This window comes from Paroedura picta, chromosome 14 (genome assembly GCF_049243985.1).
Source record: "Paroedura picta isolate Pp20150507F chromosome 14, Ppicta_v3.0, whole genome shotgun sequence".
NCBI classification, from domain to species: Eukaryota; Metazoa; Chordata; class Lepidosauria; order Squamata; family Gekkonidae; genus Paroedura; species Paroedura picta.
The window spans coordinates 38,344,267-38,360,623 of NC_135382.1; the positions used below are offsets into that span (position 1 = coordinate 38,344,267).

Genomic DNA, 16,357 nt, shown 5'->3' on the forward strand with positions numbered 1-16,357 from the left:
TGGCCGCTCGGGCCGACGCCTGCGCAGTGTGCCGCCTCGCTCGCCGCCTCTCGCCCGGCGTGCCGCGGCCCTGCTCTGGCGCGTGCGCACAGCGCGTCCCTCCCCCCGCCTCCCGCCGGCGAGAGGGGCGACGGCCGCTGGGCCGCGGCGGGGTGCGCGCGCGCGCCCCGGCGCATGCGCGGCCGCCGTCCGCGCCTCGCGCCTCCTCCTTCTCCGCCGCCTCTCCCCTCCGTGTGCGCGCGCGAAGAGACAAGATGGCGGCGGCGGGGCCAGCAGCGTGAGGCGCGCTGAGGAGACGCCGAGTCCCCCTCTGCCGCGCCGGGCGGGGAGGGGCCGCCATGGCCGTCAACAGCGCGCAGGTAAAAACGCCTCGCCCGCGCGGGAGGAGCCGCCCGCCGCCCCGGGGAAGCGCTGGACACGGCCGGGCCTCCTCCGCGCCCTCGCCGGCCGGGCCTTCCCCTCTGCGGGCGGGCGCCGAGGGCCCTGCAGGGTAGGCCGCGGCCCGCCTCACGCGCTCCAGGCCGCCGGTGCTGCCCTCGAGCCCCGGACTTCGCCCTCCCGCACTGCAGAGCCGCCGCCGCCGCCTTCGCCGCGGGGGGAGGCAGGCCGGCCCAGGGCACCGGAATGCGCGCGCATGCTGCTCCCCCGGGACCCCCCCCCAGGCCTCTGCCCGTCCCCGGAGGAGCGCAGTGCAGTTCGCGGGGTGCCAGGCCCTCCCGGGGCGGCGGAGGCGGCGGGCCTGGCACACGTGCGTGGCTGCCTCTTGGGCAGGGACGGGGATGAATGAAAAGCCCTTGCGGAGCTGCAGGCCAGGGTGCTGGCCGGCCTTACCCGCAGGGCAGGGGCTGTGCGGAGTGACATGGGGCCCCATGAGCAGTCCTGGGTCCGCTTGAGAGCAAAGCCCAGGGGTCCCCTGGTGGGTGAGCCTGCACCCTGGCTTCCTGGGGGGAAACGACCCACGGGAAGTGTCACTCTCAGGACAGGTGCATGGAATCCCAGCCTGGCCTCTGCGTGAACAGGCAGCCCTGTGCACACTTGCCTTACGGTAAAAGCCCCACTTAAGCATGCTGGAAGTCTCCCCCTGCCCCCGGGGCCAATATTTATAAATGGGAAAATCTCACCAGGTTTGATCCCTGCATGATTGAAAAAGTACACATTACACACCCATTTCGCACAAGGTTTCTAAAGGGCCACACAAATAGCTAGCAGAGGCCAGTTAACATTCCCCATGAGTTGGCAAGCCCTGTATTGTGTTAAGGGTCTTGGGCCCCAGGTAATCAGTTGCCTAGGATTCCTGTGTAACGAAGCTTTACGGCCTGTCTCCTTGTATCATTAATCAGAAATGATTCAACGATTAATCGCATATACGCATAGGGCTACTTATTTGCACAGCATTTAAATGTTGGAGACTTATTTCCTTTTCCTATTATAAATTAAAATGAGCTGATTGTTTGGAATAAGAAATGAAAATTTGGCCTATCAGTGTTTTTTTTTCTTTCTTTTTAAAAAGAGTTTTAAAACTCTGTAAAGAGGTATTATGTTCTTTTGGCGAGGAGGTTGAGGGTGGGAGGAAAAAGTGCCAATGAATAGTAACTTCTGATTGTTCGCTGAGTTGAGCAATGTTGGGATGACTTGCATTTATTTATTCCTTTGTGCACTCACCTGAGATGTTTTCTTTCCTCCCTGTCAGTTGTAGGATTACCAGACATTCTGTTAGGGGGAGGGGGAAAGGTGTGTATGTGGCTGAACACTGTAATTTTAGAAGATTCAAATGCCTTCTTTTGGTGTAACAAAAGTAATTTGTTGGTTTGTGTGTCAACAGTTTCCCTTATTATTTATAGGCTGATATTTTGTTGTGTATGTGTCAATGATAAGGATGCTTATAAAAAGGCTATTGTAAAAAATGTAGATATTCTTTAGAAAGAGGCTCCATTTATGATTGTTCCTTGAAATCTGAAGGTCATTTAGTCTAAATCTCCTTCCATACACTGTCACCTCAAGACTGAACAGAAAACTTTTCTGGACGGTGTAATTTGTGATCAACTTAGCTAGTTACAGTGCCAGCAAGAAGGATCAGTGCATGCTATTCTGTAGGAACCTGAAGGAAGTGGAAGCAGTTCCGAGAAGGCATATCACAGTCTATGGATGAAATGGAACCCTCCCTTCTTTGATTCATAGAGTATTCAAGCAAGACTACTTAGTGAGGTGGAGTATTTGTAACTTAGATGCCAGTCTATACTGTCTGGTACGGCCTCAACTATGGATACCTCTGATGGGGTGAATTGGTTCTATAAACTGATATCCACCAAATTATGCATTGCAAAGGCTGAATGCAGGCAATCTCTGGGTAAATATTGGTGTACACAAAAAAACAAATGAAATAATATTAAGAGCTACATACATCTACACAGGTCTAATGGAGTGGTTGCAGTAGGGTGAAGCTAACTAGTTCAGCAAGTATAACATGAATACATTTTAAAAACGCGTGCACCCATTGAGAACTGAGAAACATGCTGATGCTGCACTAGAATTCGTGTTATGCCATATAACATTGCATCACTGCTGCATTTGCAGTGGATCTTTGTTTGACACATTATGCTGGTTGATGACTAACCACCATAAAATATAGTAAAACTACAAATGAATGAGAGGATTCTTGCCCCTAGTTCTTGTCGACATCTTGCTTTATGGCAGAGGTGTAGGACATGCATGTAGATGTAACAGATACAAGTCCAATGCTCTATCTGCTAGAGTTAACTGTTGCCTGAGGAGCTGGCAACCATAACTTCTGAATCGTTGGATAATCCATTTGAAACTGATACTTGACTACAAGCATGAGTTGCTTGTAATGACTAGCAGTAATGACTAGCAGTTGCTGCTGGGTGAGTACTCAAATGCTTGTGTGTATTGGTTCTGTGTTTTTGGCCAGCCATCTGAAGCTACAAGTCTTGACAATCTGGATTATGGCTAAGGGCTGCTATTTGTTTTAAATCAGGGCGACACTAATGTACATTGAAAACAGGAGAGCACTGGCCTTCTGGCTCCCTGTATAGTTCTGTCCATTTCCTCTGTCTCAAGGGCTGCAGGTCCTTTAAGTCAGGACAAAACAGTCACTTTCACAGATGGTGTGAGTTTCTCTTCTGCTTGAGAAGCTTTGGGAATGTGTTTATTTCCCCTCTGGTGCAAAAAGCCACTTGTCCTTGGCTTTTTTGGTGCAAGTGATGGCTGACGGTCACAGGAAATATAATCACCTCTTCACTATATACAGGGCAACTTATTTCTGTATTTTCTGTGTAATGGGAAAAATTATAATACATTACTTGTAAATGAGTTTGTTCCAAGGGCAAACATATCCATGTCAGTATTCTGTACAGTAAAAATGCATCTGAATGTAGTATCTTCTGCAGTGGGGCCAAAGTCATCCAGAGTGCATAAAAATCCAGTTTTTTTTTTTAGATGATGGTTTCTCTGAAGTTCATATGCAAAGCTTGGATTTGTTCTCCAACTTCTCGATAGAAGAGCATAAGTTAGAAATAATGCTACTGCCTTTGTGCTCAGTAGTTAGATATTTTAACTCAAGAGTATGAATGGTTATTATTTATAAATATAATATATTATGTAGGGTGTTGTCTTTGGATATGCAATGTTGGGTTTGCATCCCTTCTCACTGGCTGGTCTGGGGAAGTAACATGCTCAGCATATTGTTTGTGATAATTTCCTACTCCTTGGATTTCTTTTGGGCGTAAAAAGCCATTAGGGACAAACCAGTGACACATTGCATGTGGGTGTAATGGCTGAATAGCTCATAATGTATCAGCTAAACCAACTTGTCACTGTGTGGCTTATTGCCAGATCAAGAAATGCCAATGGATAGTAACGCTAACATGTGTAAGCTGCTTCTTAAGTGTTCTGAGTCCTATTCAGAAATTCAGAGTATTTGTTATGCTTCTGAGCCAGGTTGTCTGCCAAATTGGTTTGTAACCAAATATACAATTTATGCATTTATTTGTCACATTTCTATGTCACCCTGAAGGCTCGAGGTGGTTCACAACATTATTAAATACAGTATACGTACAATAAATTAAAACACATAAGTGGGAGTGGGGGTTCTGTGCTAATATAAGTATCTAGTATCTAGGTGTATTTCCTATATGGTTTCTTCCAGAAGAGTGTTCCACCAGGCCGAAACCAGAGCTCTGGTTGAATATGAAGCATGAAGAAGTGGCCACTTGTGGCATGGAATGCAGTGGAATGTTTACAGCTCACAATTCCTATATGGTTTCTTCCAGAAGAGTGTTCCACGAGGCCGAATCCAGAGCTCTGGTTGAATATGAAGCATGAGGAAGTGGCCACTTGTGGCATGGAATGCAGTGGAATGTTTACAGCTCACAATTCCGACTTCATTTTCCCCCCTTACATTTTGAGTTTCCCTTGCTGTACAGGTTTCGTCCAATTAGTGTTTTCCTTCCATGCTTTTGAAGCCAATTGCTTGAGCCTCCAAAGAACCACACCAAGTATTTTAATAGCACTTACCCTGAAGAAACCCCTAATTTGCAGGGGTGGCCAACCTGTGGCTCTCCAGATGTACATGGACTATAATTCCCATGACCAGATGTACATGGACTCTCCAGATGTACATGGACTATAATTCCCATGACCCCCTTTTGGTTGTCCATGCTGAAAGGGGCTTGTGGGAAATGTAGTCCATGAACTTCTGGAGAGCCACAGTTTGGCCATCCCTGACGTTGCAGCACTCATTCAACGGGGAATCAATTGTAGGATTTTTTCAAAAGTAAGACAGGGAAATAAGTAGGTTTTGGGAAAGTAACCTGCCCATGATAAAACCATGAACAGGGGCTTCAAGTAAGTTGTAAATTGATCCTGGTGGTAAGAGTGCTTTATTATATATTTGTTCAACAACAGGAATTTTGCCCATTGAATTCATGTGTGTGAGTGTATGTCTAGAGAAAGAGGCAAGAGTTGGGGATCCTGGCTGAATAAGCAGGTTAGCCTAAGACTGCCTAGTGAAATAATGACAGACACGAGATTTAAACTGTGTGTCTTTGATTCATAGCCACTAGGCCAGTTCTAATACCTCTTAGCTCTTGAATTCTAGAAGAACTTGAGGTTTCTGCAGTTGTATTGACAGGACAGCATAAGTGTTACAGACTTAGATGTTAATTTACAACATTTTTTCGGATAATGCTTCTAAGAATGCCATGCATTTCAGGCAGACTTTGTGCAGTAGGTGAGATTACTCCCACTTGAGTGACAAACTTTCCTGTTAATAGCCTGATTCACAGGTGTGGCTCACTTGGCTTTGTTGATCTAGACTCCTTGATTTAGATGCCTTAAAATTGCAGTATGCAGGCATCTTAAGCTATATGGCATTGTGGTGGGTGACGAGATTAGCATCAGAGGTGCTACTCAGTGCCTAAGCATGCATACATCTTTACATAACTTCACTTTCTTCATGAATAGCCTGCTTGCATTTAAAAAAAACACCTGAGTACATTATGCCTGCAGGATTCACTGTTTATTCATTATTGCCTCTTCTCTGGTGTTATGCTGTTGAAGAATGTTTATTCTTAAACCATCTAATTGTTAGGCTGATAAGTCTGAGCATGAAATCTGGTAAATTCCCTGCTTTTCATGTCAAATTTCCTGTTCCACTCTGATCTTTTTTTTAATGGAGTAGTATAGTGAAGCCAGTTCAAGGTATTACAATAATATGGTTATCTTTTCAAAATGAAGGGGCAAGTATTAACGTGACTATACTTGGTAGTAAGTACAAACATTTCTTAGATGTACAAGTTCTTTTAATGTCATGATTGGTTTTAATGTTAAGGCTAGGTGTTGTTGGGTTGGTTGAACAACTGAAATAAAAAGATAATAATTTGCCTTGGTTTCAGATTTTTAAAAATCAAGTGCCCTGGCCATTTGGGGTATTAAAACAAACAAACCTGTAAGTAGAAACTGGGAAATGGCAGCAGTTTTGTTTTCTGCAACAGCATATTATTACAGAAAATAATACTAGAAAAGCACTCTTTGGAAATCCACATAGAAGTTTAGTTTCGTTCAGCAAACCAGTTAAACCATGTTATTTAAAATTAAGATAATACTCCTTGCAAAGAGCCCTACGAAATTTAGTAGTCCACATGGCATTTTCTGTGTGCATGTATGAATAGGGCAGTGCAGTAGCCTATAAATACATTTTTTAAAGGTTCTTCCCGCTTATAAAACTAATGTCTGTTCTGCTGGAGGAAACTTATATTCCCTCACAAGCAAGTAGGTGTCAACCTTCAAGGCTGCTGAATACCTTGATTCTGAACATGCACTGGGGAATAAAATCCTTTTGGTTTCACTGAAGTTTAACTCCTACATAGGCATGCTTAGATTGCAGCAGAAGACTTAAAAAGTCTAAGCAATCCCCCTAGATGCCTTTCTGTTTGCCACTAATGTGCACCGGTTTGGACGAATGGTGTGTGACTTCATATTGCTGGTTTGGTTGGTCTTTCAGTTGCTCCAAGACATGCATCAGGTCTTGCCATTTAAAAGAAGCATTGACTACAAGATAACAAGTTGAGCTAACAGAGAAAATCCAGATAGACTCAAATGGGTCGCCGTGTTGGTCTGAAAGTAGCACAATGAAATCAGAGTCCTGTAGCACCTTTAAGGCCAACCAAGATTTATTCAAGGCGTGAGCTTTTGAGTGCAAGTCTGACGAAGAGTTGCTTGCACTCGAAAGCTCACGCCTTGAATAAATCTTCTTTTGTCTTAAAGGTGCTACTGGACTCTGATTTTATGGAAGAAAATCCACTTTGCCTGAGCCTTACTCATTCATTGTGTTTCTGCAAGGGAGTTTTTACATGCTGCTATCTTGGCCCTTAGAGCATTCCTGTGTTTAAAGAAATTCCTGCATCTAGAAAACTATCACTGAGGGAGCAATGTTCTTCCTAGCCCTTTGCCACTTTGGTGGTTTGCTGTTTGCTAGGAGTTCTGAATGTTAACAGCGGCATGCAAAACGTGATCTCTCACTTGCAGCCTGAAATGGGGCAGCCAGTTCTATTACCATGTTCTGTTATACATGTAAACTACTGGTTCCTGCTTTCTGGAGTGTAGCACAGAGCTGTGATTACCTAGGATTCCCATTTGCTTAAGGTGGTTTTTCACTTTGGAATGGAAGAATGTGATTGCTTTAAAAAGTACATTTAGGATAGTGATGATACAGCTTTGCAAAACCTTGTAAGTCTTAATTTGAGCAATTCAGTTGTCTCATATTTCATGGGCACTTTGGATATTAACGTCCCACTTGCATTAGATGCAAATATACCCAATATGTACATTCTGTAATGAGACTTCTGTAATATTCCGCCATCAGAACATGCTGTTTTGCTTGTAATTGGGTATCATAACTGTGGGCCCTGCAGTATTTAGTAAAGAGTAAAAACCAGAAATCTGTTTGAAATTCAACAGAGAAAAGGATAACAAGCAAGTACAATGAATGCTAATCTTTTAAAATATCAGTTCATATCAGTTGGGTAGAATAACGCTTGTGCTGCATTGAGTGTAAATTAAAACTTTTGCCAGGTACTATTAGTCTCCATTTCACTTTTTTGTGTATGATTGTCTTATAAAAACGCCTTCTTTCTATAATGAGCTATATTGGAGAGTCTCTTCTGTATGATATCTCTTCAAAATCAAGAGAAGCTGGAAAGTTTGTTTGCATTTCACAAGAAACCTTTGTAGTTCTGTTTCGAGTTACTTCCATGTACACTCAGTGAGATGTTTGTTTTGTACAGGTCTGCTTGTAGTAGAACTTACTGGCTCTGAGCCACTGGATTATAGTCATTTGTCACTTTAATGCTGTTTCAGCAAAGTAGATATTGAGTTTGAAAGAACTGCACTGCTAGAGCTGCAGTTTTTCTGTTCGGTTGAAATGCTTTATATGACTATTTAGCATACCACCCAGGATTAAGGAATTTTGTATGGAACAATAGGGCTTCATGGTAGGGGAGCCTCTCACAATTCTCAAACATGCTAATAGTTGGTACCAAAATCTCCCGTTTACCCTGTGCATAATTAGAATTCAGAAGACATTTAGTAAACTGTTTGCAGTTCTTTTATAGTAAATGGACTGTAATTTGTTAGGTCAGTAGAATATTGAAATATTAACTCCCATATTCAGTTTCAGCGCTAGCCATGTTGGTCTGCAGTAGAACAACTTAGATACCAAGAAGGTATTTTGGATATAAGCTTTCAAAAGTCAAAGCTCCATCTCATATTCATTAACAGTTCAAGCAGTTTAATGCACAAATAGCAGTGAGGAAATCTAGATATTGTTATTCAGATTCTCAGCACAAATTTGCAGAGTGTCACAGCTCTATAGAAGCTTTCAGGTACTGTTTCCCTTTGGCAATGCATGGGGGGACAGTTGCTTGGCAGGAGGGGGGGGGATGTAGAAACACTTTCCTAGTACTTTCTCTGAAATTATTTGGCGTTTGGCAGGCACACGTATTCATCTATTGTGTGCTTCAAACTGAAAAACGCTTTTTCTAAGGTGAAGTCAAAGAAGCCTGTTAAGTACAAAGCAGAAACCGTGGCTTCACCAGTGAGAGAATAAGAGGCTTACTGGATCACTTGGTATTTGATTAAGTTAAAGGTGGCCTGTGTTTGATTGAGGTGGAACAATGTGCTGGAAAAAGTTAGTGTGCCCTGCAGTGTTGTAGTTCTTCAGATATCAAGATAGTTTGTCATGTGCTTCCATGTGTGAAATAGCAGTCAATTGTATTACACGTCATGCGGAGCTGATTTTTTTTATGGGGGTGGGGCATTGCCAGTCTGGATTAAGGTCTCTTACCCCAGCCCAGGTAATACCATAGCATTAATTTTGTCACTCTGCTGTTTTAAATTAATTTGCCTGCAAATATATATAAAATTCGCAAGCCATTAACCTTTTCTTCTAGAGTAATTGTCAAATAGTCAAAAGCTGTTTTTACTCGTTCAGGTAGTAGCTGCCACAAACTCTCCCCATCATCATTGCTACTTACCCAGCAGGATTTGCAGGTTGTGGAATGCAATACTTGCAGATCCTATCACTACCTGAAGTGAAGCTCCATGTTAATCTTATAGGACACAGTAAATAACAATTAGCTTATATTGGTGTTGGTCAAATAGAGGGCTTGTATTCCGTGTCCTTCTGTCTCCATACAAGTCACTGTGTGTTGACACCTGCCTTAAAAACCTAGTCAGCATCACAACACTTTAAACTCTGAGTCTTGAGGGGATACTTGACTACTAGGAAGGAATATCTTGGACATATTATATTTGACTTGTTGAGTGCCACTTCTGGACCCTGCCGGCTTGTGGCGGTTTACAGTAAAACTCCATAAAACCAGAATAAAATGCAACTGCTGGAGGCAAAATCCCATCTTTCCCCCTCCCACCTTACCAGTCCACAACCAGTCCATGTCTACTACACTCGGGAGAGATATCTCCTGCCTAGATATCCAGCATTTGGGGGCTTCAGGGGCCCGGTCTTCCTTAGTCTCGCCTCAGCCAAATGCCTGGCGGAAGACCTCCATCTTGCAGTCCCTGCAGAAGTGTGATAGTTCTGCCAGGGCCCTCAGCTCTTCTGGGAGCTCATTCCACCAGGTTGGGGCCAGCTGTAATTTCTGAGTCAAGGGAAGGCCTGCATAGAGCGAATTACAGAAGTCTAGTCTGGAAATGACCATTGCATGGATCACTGTGGCCAGGTAGGTCACTAGTAGCCTAACCTGGTGCAGATGGAAAAATGCCACCTGGGCTACTTTAGTGGTCTGTGCCTCCATAGATAAGGAGGCATTTAAGATCACCCCCAGATTTCTGGTCACAGGCACAGCGACAAGCTGCACCCCGTACAGGATGGCTCAGGTCCAACTACTGCTTAGGGTTTTTTAACAAAAGAAATCATCACACATATATGATACCCAGTTTGCAATATGGGGGGAAACCAGCTAAAATTCTAATAAGATGGAATTAAAAGTGTCCTCTGAGTTAATGAACATACTTTTCCAGTTACCGAATAGGATATTGGACACTTAACATATTGATTTAGGCCTCTTAATTGATGGAGAAAAACGTGTGTGGGAATGAGTTGTATTTGTGTAACAGCATTGTGAACCGCATGACTGCGTTTTGTGTTTTGCATGACTGAATCCAACATGTCTCAAAGGGTTACAAGTCAGTAAGTTTTTGTCCCTGACGATATTTGAAGTTGGTGTGAAATGCTGTGTACATTGTTGAATTTGAACGGTCTCTTAACGAGAGGTGAGAGGTGCTGAAAAAGTCGATTGAAATAGGAGAATAGTTTCCAACATGGTTCAGCTGTCATACAAGTTTTAAGTGTTGTATAGCTGATACCTAGCAGCTGCTTAGATAGTTCTTCACAGATTAACAATATTTTACCAAGTCTTGAAAGCAAGAGTTCTACTTCAGGTTATGAAAAATGCTTCCCCTTTGGATTAGAATTGAAATATGTCATTGAGGCTGCAGGTAAATTGTTGGTAAAAGTGTTTGAGTCCTGAATTTAGATTTCCCCATATAGTAGCCTTTCAAGAGCAATCTCATGTATGACTGTACAGGTATATTAAGTGTGGCATGCACCATCTAAATGTTAACACTTTACCTATGTTGTGGGGAAATCATTTTAGGATTGTATGTTCTTCACTGGTGAGAAAAACACAAGAGTGGGGAGGGCTTTGTTAGAGGCTTCAGCTGGGCTTTGGATTTCAGTTGTCAGTTGTGAAGAAATGGAAAATACAGTTGGAAGTTTGGTGTATACAGAGCATAGCAGCAGGTTTGTTAAAATTAGCCTTTAGAAATAAATCCTACTGACTTGATAATTCCCACACACACAAAAATTGCTTTCTGTCCATGATATTCAAACTCTTAATACATATGGCCATGATGCGGGGTTGTCTCCTTCAGGTTGCTGCTGCTTTTATATTATGGACTTTGCAACTTTGAAAAAAAATAAGTCCTAAGTGTGTGGTCACACATGTGCTTAAACTTTATGCTGGCACTTGGAATTTGAAATACTTTTCCAGCTGTATTACTGTTCTTACGCTTGCCAGCTCAACCCTTGCTGCTTAAATAGGCATTTCAGTATAGATTGTGTGCAGGAAGCTGAAGAGGAGAAGCTGAAAGGCCAGTGCTGCTAAAAGAGCACTGAGAATGTTGTAGCTGCTAGATAGCTTGACCTACAATATACAGAAAATATTGGAAAGGGAGAACTTTGCAAAAAAATAAAATAAAATAAAGATTTTGAGGTGATTTCATTAATAAAGAAATCTGCTTAGGGATAGGCAGCAATGTAAAACATGGAAGTAAATAGCCACTCATTTATGGCAAGCATGTCCTTGGGTGGAGGTTGGCGTGTTATTTACTACACTGGTCAGATATCATTGCGTGACTGCTGATTATCTCATTACAGTATGAGAGTGTCAAATATTTCATGAAGCCAAGAACATATTTTGTAAATGGCAGCTTAGCTTTAATTTAATTCTTCTGTCATTTGCTTAAAGTGGGAAGCAGTAAAGCCAGATTGGGGATTCTCAGCACTTTGTACAAAACCATTTGACGGCACAAGTTCACATGAACTTCAGTTAATGTGATATAAACACTGTATATTTTACTTTTCAGTACATCTTTGGGGAATTCAGCCCCCAAGAATTTAATGACTTCTTCATGACTCCTCGCTGCTCTGTTGAGGTAAGAATTGGTTTAAATCTCTTGCCAGCAGTTAATGGTGCTCAAACTCACTGCTTTGCAGAGCAATGAGCACCTGCTATTATCACCTGCTTTCACTTAATTCAAATATTGAGTGTGTTTAGTTTTACATAGTTGCTAACCATTTCCCGCCTGAAAATTCACACAATATGTGACTTTTAGGGCTGTGCAAAAAAGATCCCTCCTAATATTCTGGTCGATTGGACCTGCTTTTTAAAATATATTTCAGAAAAATCCTGGTATCTGGGTTTTTCCAGAAATCCTGCATTTCCGGGGTCCAATAAACCAGAGGAGGAATTCAAAAAAAACAACAATAAAACCTAATCTGCCTCTGGGTCTGGCTTGGTTTCTTCTGTGGCATGGTTTAAACCAAACTTTTTCAGGCTGCCACCCCTTTGGCTCCCAGACCACATCCCAAGCTGCAACAAGAGTCAGCCCCAGCTGACGTGGCAGGGGACTCTCAGCTCCTGACACCCCAGCTGATTGGTATATCCCTGAATACCCCCCTAAAGGCTTTTTTAAATTATTAGAGCAGAGGTAGTCAAACTGCGGCCTTCCAGATGTCCATGGACTACAGTTCCCATGAATTCTCATGGGAATTGTAGTCCATGGACATCTGGAGGGCCGCAGTTTGACTACCCCTGGATTAGAGAATATGTAATCATCAGCCTAAATAATACTAAAAACACCTGTAAGATTTTTTCTGGCTCTGTTTAGCTGAATGCATACCTTAGTGACCTTTTCAGCATTGTTTTCAATAAAAGGCTAATCTGTATATTTGATTCGGAATCCAGGTTATGTTAACCAGAGTTGCAAGCTGTGCCAACTTGAGTATTGGCCTTGGTTAAACTTATGAGTGAATATATGCATAAGAGAAAAGAAGAATAAGAATTCTGTTAAGTAGACAGAAATATGTTTGTGTGCACTGCATTAGCCTGTGGTAGGCTGCCTTGACCTTGGTGGAGAGTCTGGAGTGGCATGACTGCATTCAATGGAAACAAAGCTATTTGTTGAAATCCTCTTTTCATGGCTGCATTTTATGTTTCTGTACAGCTGCCTCCCTACAATGAAGCCATTTCGTGTGGCCTTAAGTCCACAGGAGAGCTGCATGATGGTAAGTATCTTTAGGTAGGATTTCATCACCGTTCCCCATTAGTCACTTGTGATATTACAATTCCTTTTTAGAATCAGCTACTTTTGAGGCTCCATGTTAGCATGAAGGGAATGCAGTGCTTTTTAAATCCTAGGTGATTCCGTATTGGCAGGATATAAAAGATACACATTTCTGAATGCTGACATGTAATCAACCTTCAGGGCGGGCTCTGGCTCTGGGAGGACATCTGCTTTGGCATCTCCAGATACAAAGAGCAGGCAGTAGGTGATGTGAAAGACTCTCTGAGACCCTGGGGAGCTGCTGCCAGTCTGAATAAACAGTATTGACCTTATTTATTTATATATTATATTTATTTTTCAGTTTATACCCCAATCCTCCCAGCATGCTGGTTCGGATGGGCCAAGGATCTGATTTAATATAAGGGTGTTTTCATGTGTCTTTAAAACTTTGTAGCAATTTGGGAAATGCTTTTTCTTAGAGAGAAAGATAGCATGCCACTTTCTATACTAGACAGGGCTGGGAAAGCCCTGTGGGAGGGAGTAGTGTTGGTATGCTACTCTGCTGACCAGTTATTTTATAGGTAGCACTTTCAGTCATGCTTGGCTGTCACAATACCCATTAAATATTAGCTTGGATTCTCCTAGGGGATTAATGGGTACAAGAAGGGGGTGGTCCAGAACACTCCCTGGAGTTCTACTCCTAGCGGAGTTGGATGATCCCCTGGAATAACTGGGATGGGGGAATAGTTGAAAGTTGTTCCACTATGCCCAAAGAACTTCTAGGCAGGATCCATTGTCAGTTGGGCCTTTCATGGTCAAACGGTCCATGAAAGCAAAGGATATTTTATAGGTGGCAATTTACATTTTCAATTTAACTTGGTTGTCATGTTAAGCAAAGGTAGGAGGAAGGACTGCTTGGCCTCAAGCAAGGTTAACCTTAGCAGTATAGCAGAGCTTTCCCATTCAGCCCCTCATTATACAACCACTGGCATTTGGAAGCCAGGAGCTCAAGGAGTAATCAGTGGCAAAGGTCAAAGTTCAAGCCTGTCCTTTCAATATCCATTGCAACTTTTAAAGAAGCTGCTTTTATTTTCTTGCAGTTAACACTTCTGTGGTTAGTTTTGTCATTAATTAGACTGTGTCTTGTTTGTTGTAAAATCAATACCTTAGAAATTGTTAGCCAGCATTTGACTGTCTGCTTGATGAAACTTTTTAGAGACTGATTGTGTGTCCAGCCATGCTGGGAAAATTCTTGTATGTGTTGGTACATTGGATTTCCCCAGCCTCATAAATGGGGCTACTGTTTTCGAACATGTTTTTTGATTGGTGAGATATCTATAACATTCACATTGAGAGGCATATATGAAATATAATCTATGAACATCTTTTGAGTATTGGGCATCTTTTGGGCCAGTCTGTCCTGCTGTTGGAAAAACAGTTAGGCTGCCCTTTTTAGGAACACGATACCAATTTATTAGGAATAATAATATTCAAAATAAAATTTTGAATTTTTAAGCTTTTGATTTCTGGAAGACCAAATTTGAGTTGAAGTCAGAGGTAGCATGCCTTCAGCAGATCTTGTGTATGTGCAACTTCATCGCCACTGTTATGATCTCCCTAGTTTCTGTTTTTTCTTCTCCCCTGCCCCCGATATATTAACAGAGGCTTGTATGTTTTTTTTTTCCTTTCAGGGGAAGATTATAAAAGAATTGAATTTGGTGTTAATGAAGTTATTGAAGCAAATTTGACTGTGCAGAATAACAATGACTACAGTATTTCAAGTACTCTGAATCCTCAGGCACCAGAATTCATTCTTGGCTGTGCACCTACCCAGAAAACGCCCAACGATGTACTCAACGAAGCCAACTATGATTCTGTTGATTGCCAGTTCACTGATCCTGCTCTCTCTTTGGACAGCGGTTCTAATGCTGAGAATGATAGCTTACCTGGGAGCCTCGGACAAAGGGAGCGCAAAAAGAAGAAGAAACGACCCCCTGGATATTACAGTTATTTGGAAGATGTCAGTGATGGCATCGTTCCAGCAGAGGCTTTAGTAAATGGGCATGCAAATTCACCAGGACTTAATAGCATAAGCACAGAGGATGTGGAACTTGCAGGCGACCTGCCCTCAGTCGCCCCAAGGACTTGTCACAGCCCTGAAAATTCTGTGGACTTCACTAGCGAAGCCGTGTCTGATGATTTGGTTTCTAGTGCGCTAGACACCACCAGGACTGCAGGGCAGCCTGAAGTATGCAGTGTTACTAATTTGGAACAGTCTTGTACCCCTTCTGAACCCGGAAGGGATAGCCCATTAAGGACAGCTGTTGTACTGCCTTACGCTGGTACCGATACTACTGAAAACCTTGGCGTTACTAATGGACAAATACTTGAATCCCCTAGCGAGGGCACAGCTGCCAATGGAGTAGACTTGCACGCTGTGGAAAGCACTGACTCAGACCAAGCTAAGCCCGAGAATGCTTCATCTGCTACTGAGGCAGCCCCCCCTGTTTCAGGGTCACTTGCAGTTAACCAGCCTGCGAAATCGTGGGCTAGCCTCTTTCATAATTCCAAGCCCTCTGTTTCCACTCCTATGGCTTATGTAGAAACTAAGTACACCCCTCCCGCCACCTCTCCTGTGGTTCCCGAGAAACAGGTTGAAGTCAAAGAGGGGCCTGTTCCGGTTTCTGAGGATCCTGTAGCCATAAAGATTGCAGGTATCGTTAACGTGTTGCAGGCTCAACCTGCAGAAAGAAGGGAAGGATAATCAAAAATAGGTTGAAAGAGTGGGCTTTGTTGGTGCACACAAAGGTTCTGGACGGCTAAGTACAGAAGTATAAACAGAAATCATTTCCAAAGGGATTAGAGCGTCACCTCTTTCACTTGAAGTAATGATTTTGAACTTTCTGTAAACGTTGAGCTCATTTAGTATACAACTGTGAGCTGATACTGAGTTCTTTTCATTGTGCATGCAGAGGCTCACTCTGCTGTGTGTGCACACACACACACACACACACACATATTAATGAAAGGCTGAGTTTGTCTAGGCCAGAGCTGCTTTGTTTGCGTTTCTAGAGCCAGCCTTTTGCTGTGAGGGGGAGACAGGAGGTCTCTCCATTTGGAAAGCCTTGCCAGCTCATCAATGAGAGTTTGCTGTGTCAGAGGCTCTTTTGTTACTTTTAATTTCTCCTCCCACCCAGGACTGAGAGGGAGGTTCAGTCTTTCTTCATTGTGACGGTCATACTTGGTTTTTGGTTAAAGCAAAGAATCAACGCAGCTGCCCACTGATGTCCGAGGGGTCGCCAACTGTTTTGAGGTTATGGTCACCTTTGGCATTCTGAGAAGGGGTGGTGAGCACCATTCCATAATGGCTGCTGCAGGAGGCAGAGCCCAACGCATTACCTTCCTTCTCCTTTCATCACAGAAGGGGAATGAAAAGGGAAGGGGAGCCAGAGGGGAGAGGAGTAAAAAGAAATTG

The 16,357-nt window shown here is 43.1% G+C and overlaps 1 protein-coding gene across 1 annotated transcript in view; it reads left to right on the forward strand.

Moving 5' to 3' along the window:
* Positions 1–139: 139 nt before the first annotated feature.
* The window catches only part of USP10 (ubiquitin specific peptidase 10), a 32,898-nt gene continuing 16,680 nt past the window's right edge, over positions 140–16,357 (forward strand). Inside the window, exons 1-4 of the mRNA XM_077310969.1 lie at positions 140–359; positions 11,683–11,751; positions 12,823–12,883; positions 14,574–15,596. Of these exons, the coding sequence (XP_077167084.1) occupies positions 339–359; positions 11,683–11,751; positions 12,823–12,883; positions 14,574–15,596 (1,174 nt within the window). The 5' untranslated portion in view covers positions 140–338. The remainder of the gene's footprint in view (positions 360–11,682; positions 11,752–12,822; positions 12,884–14,573; positions 15,597–16,357) is intronic.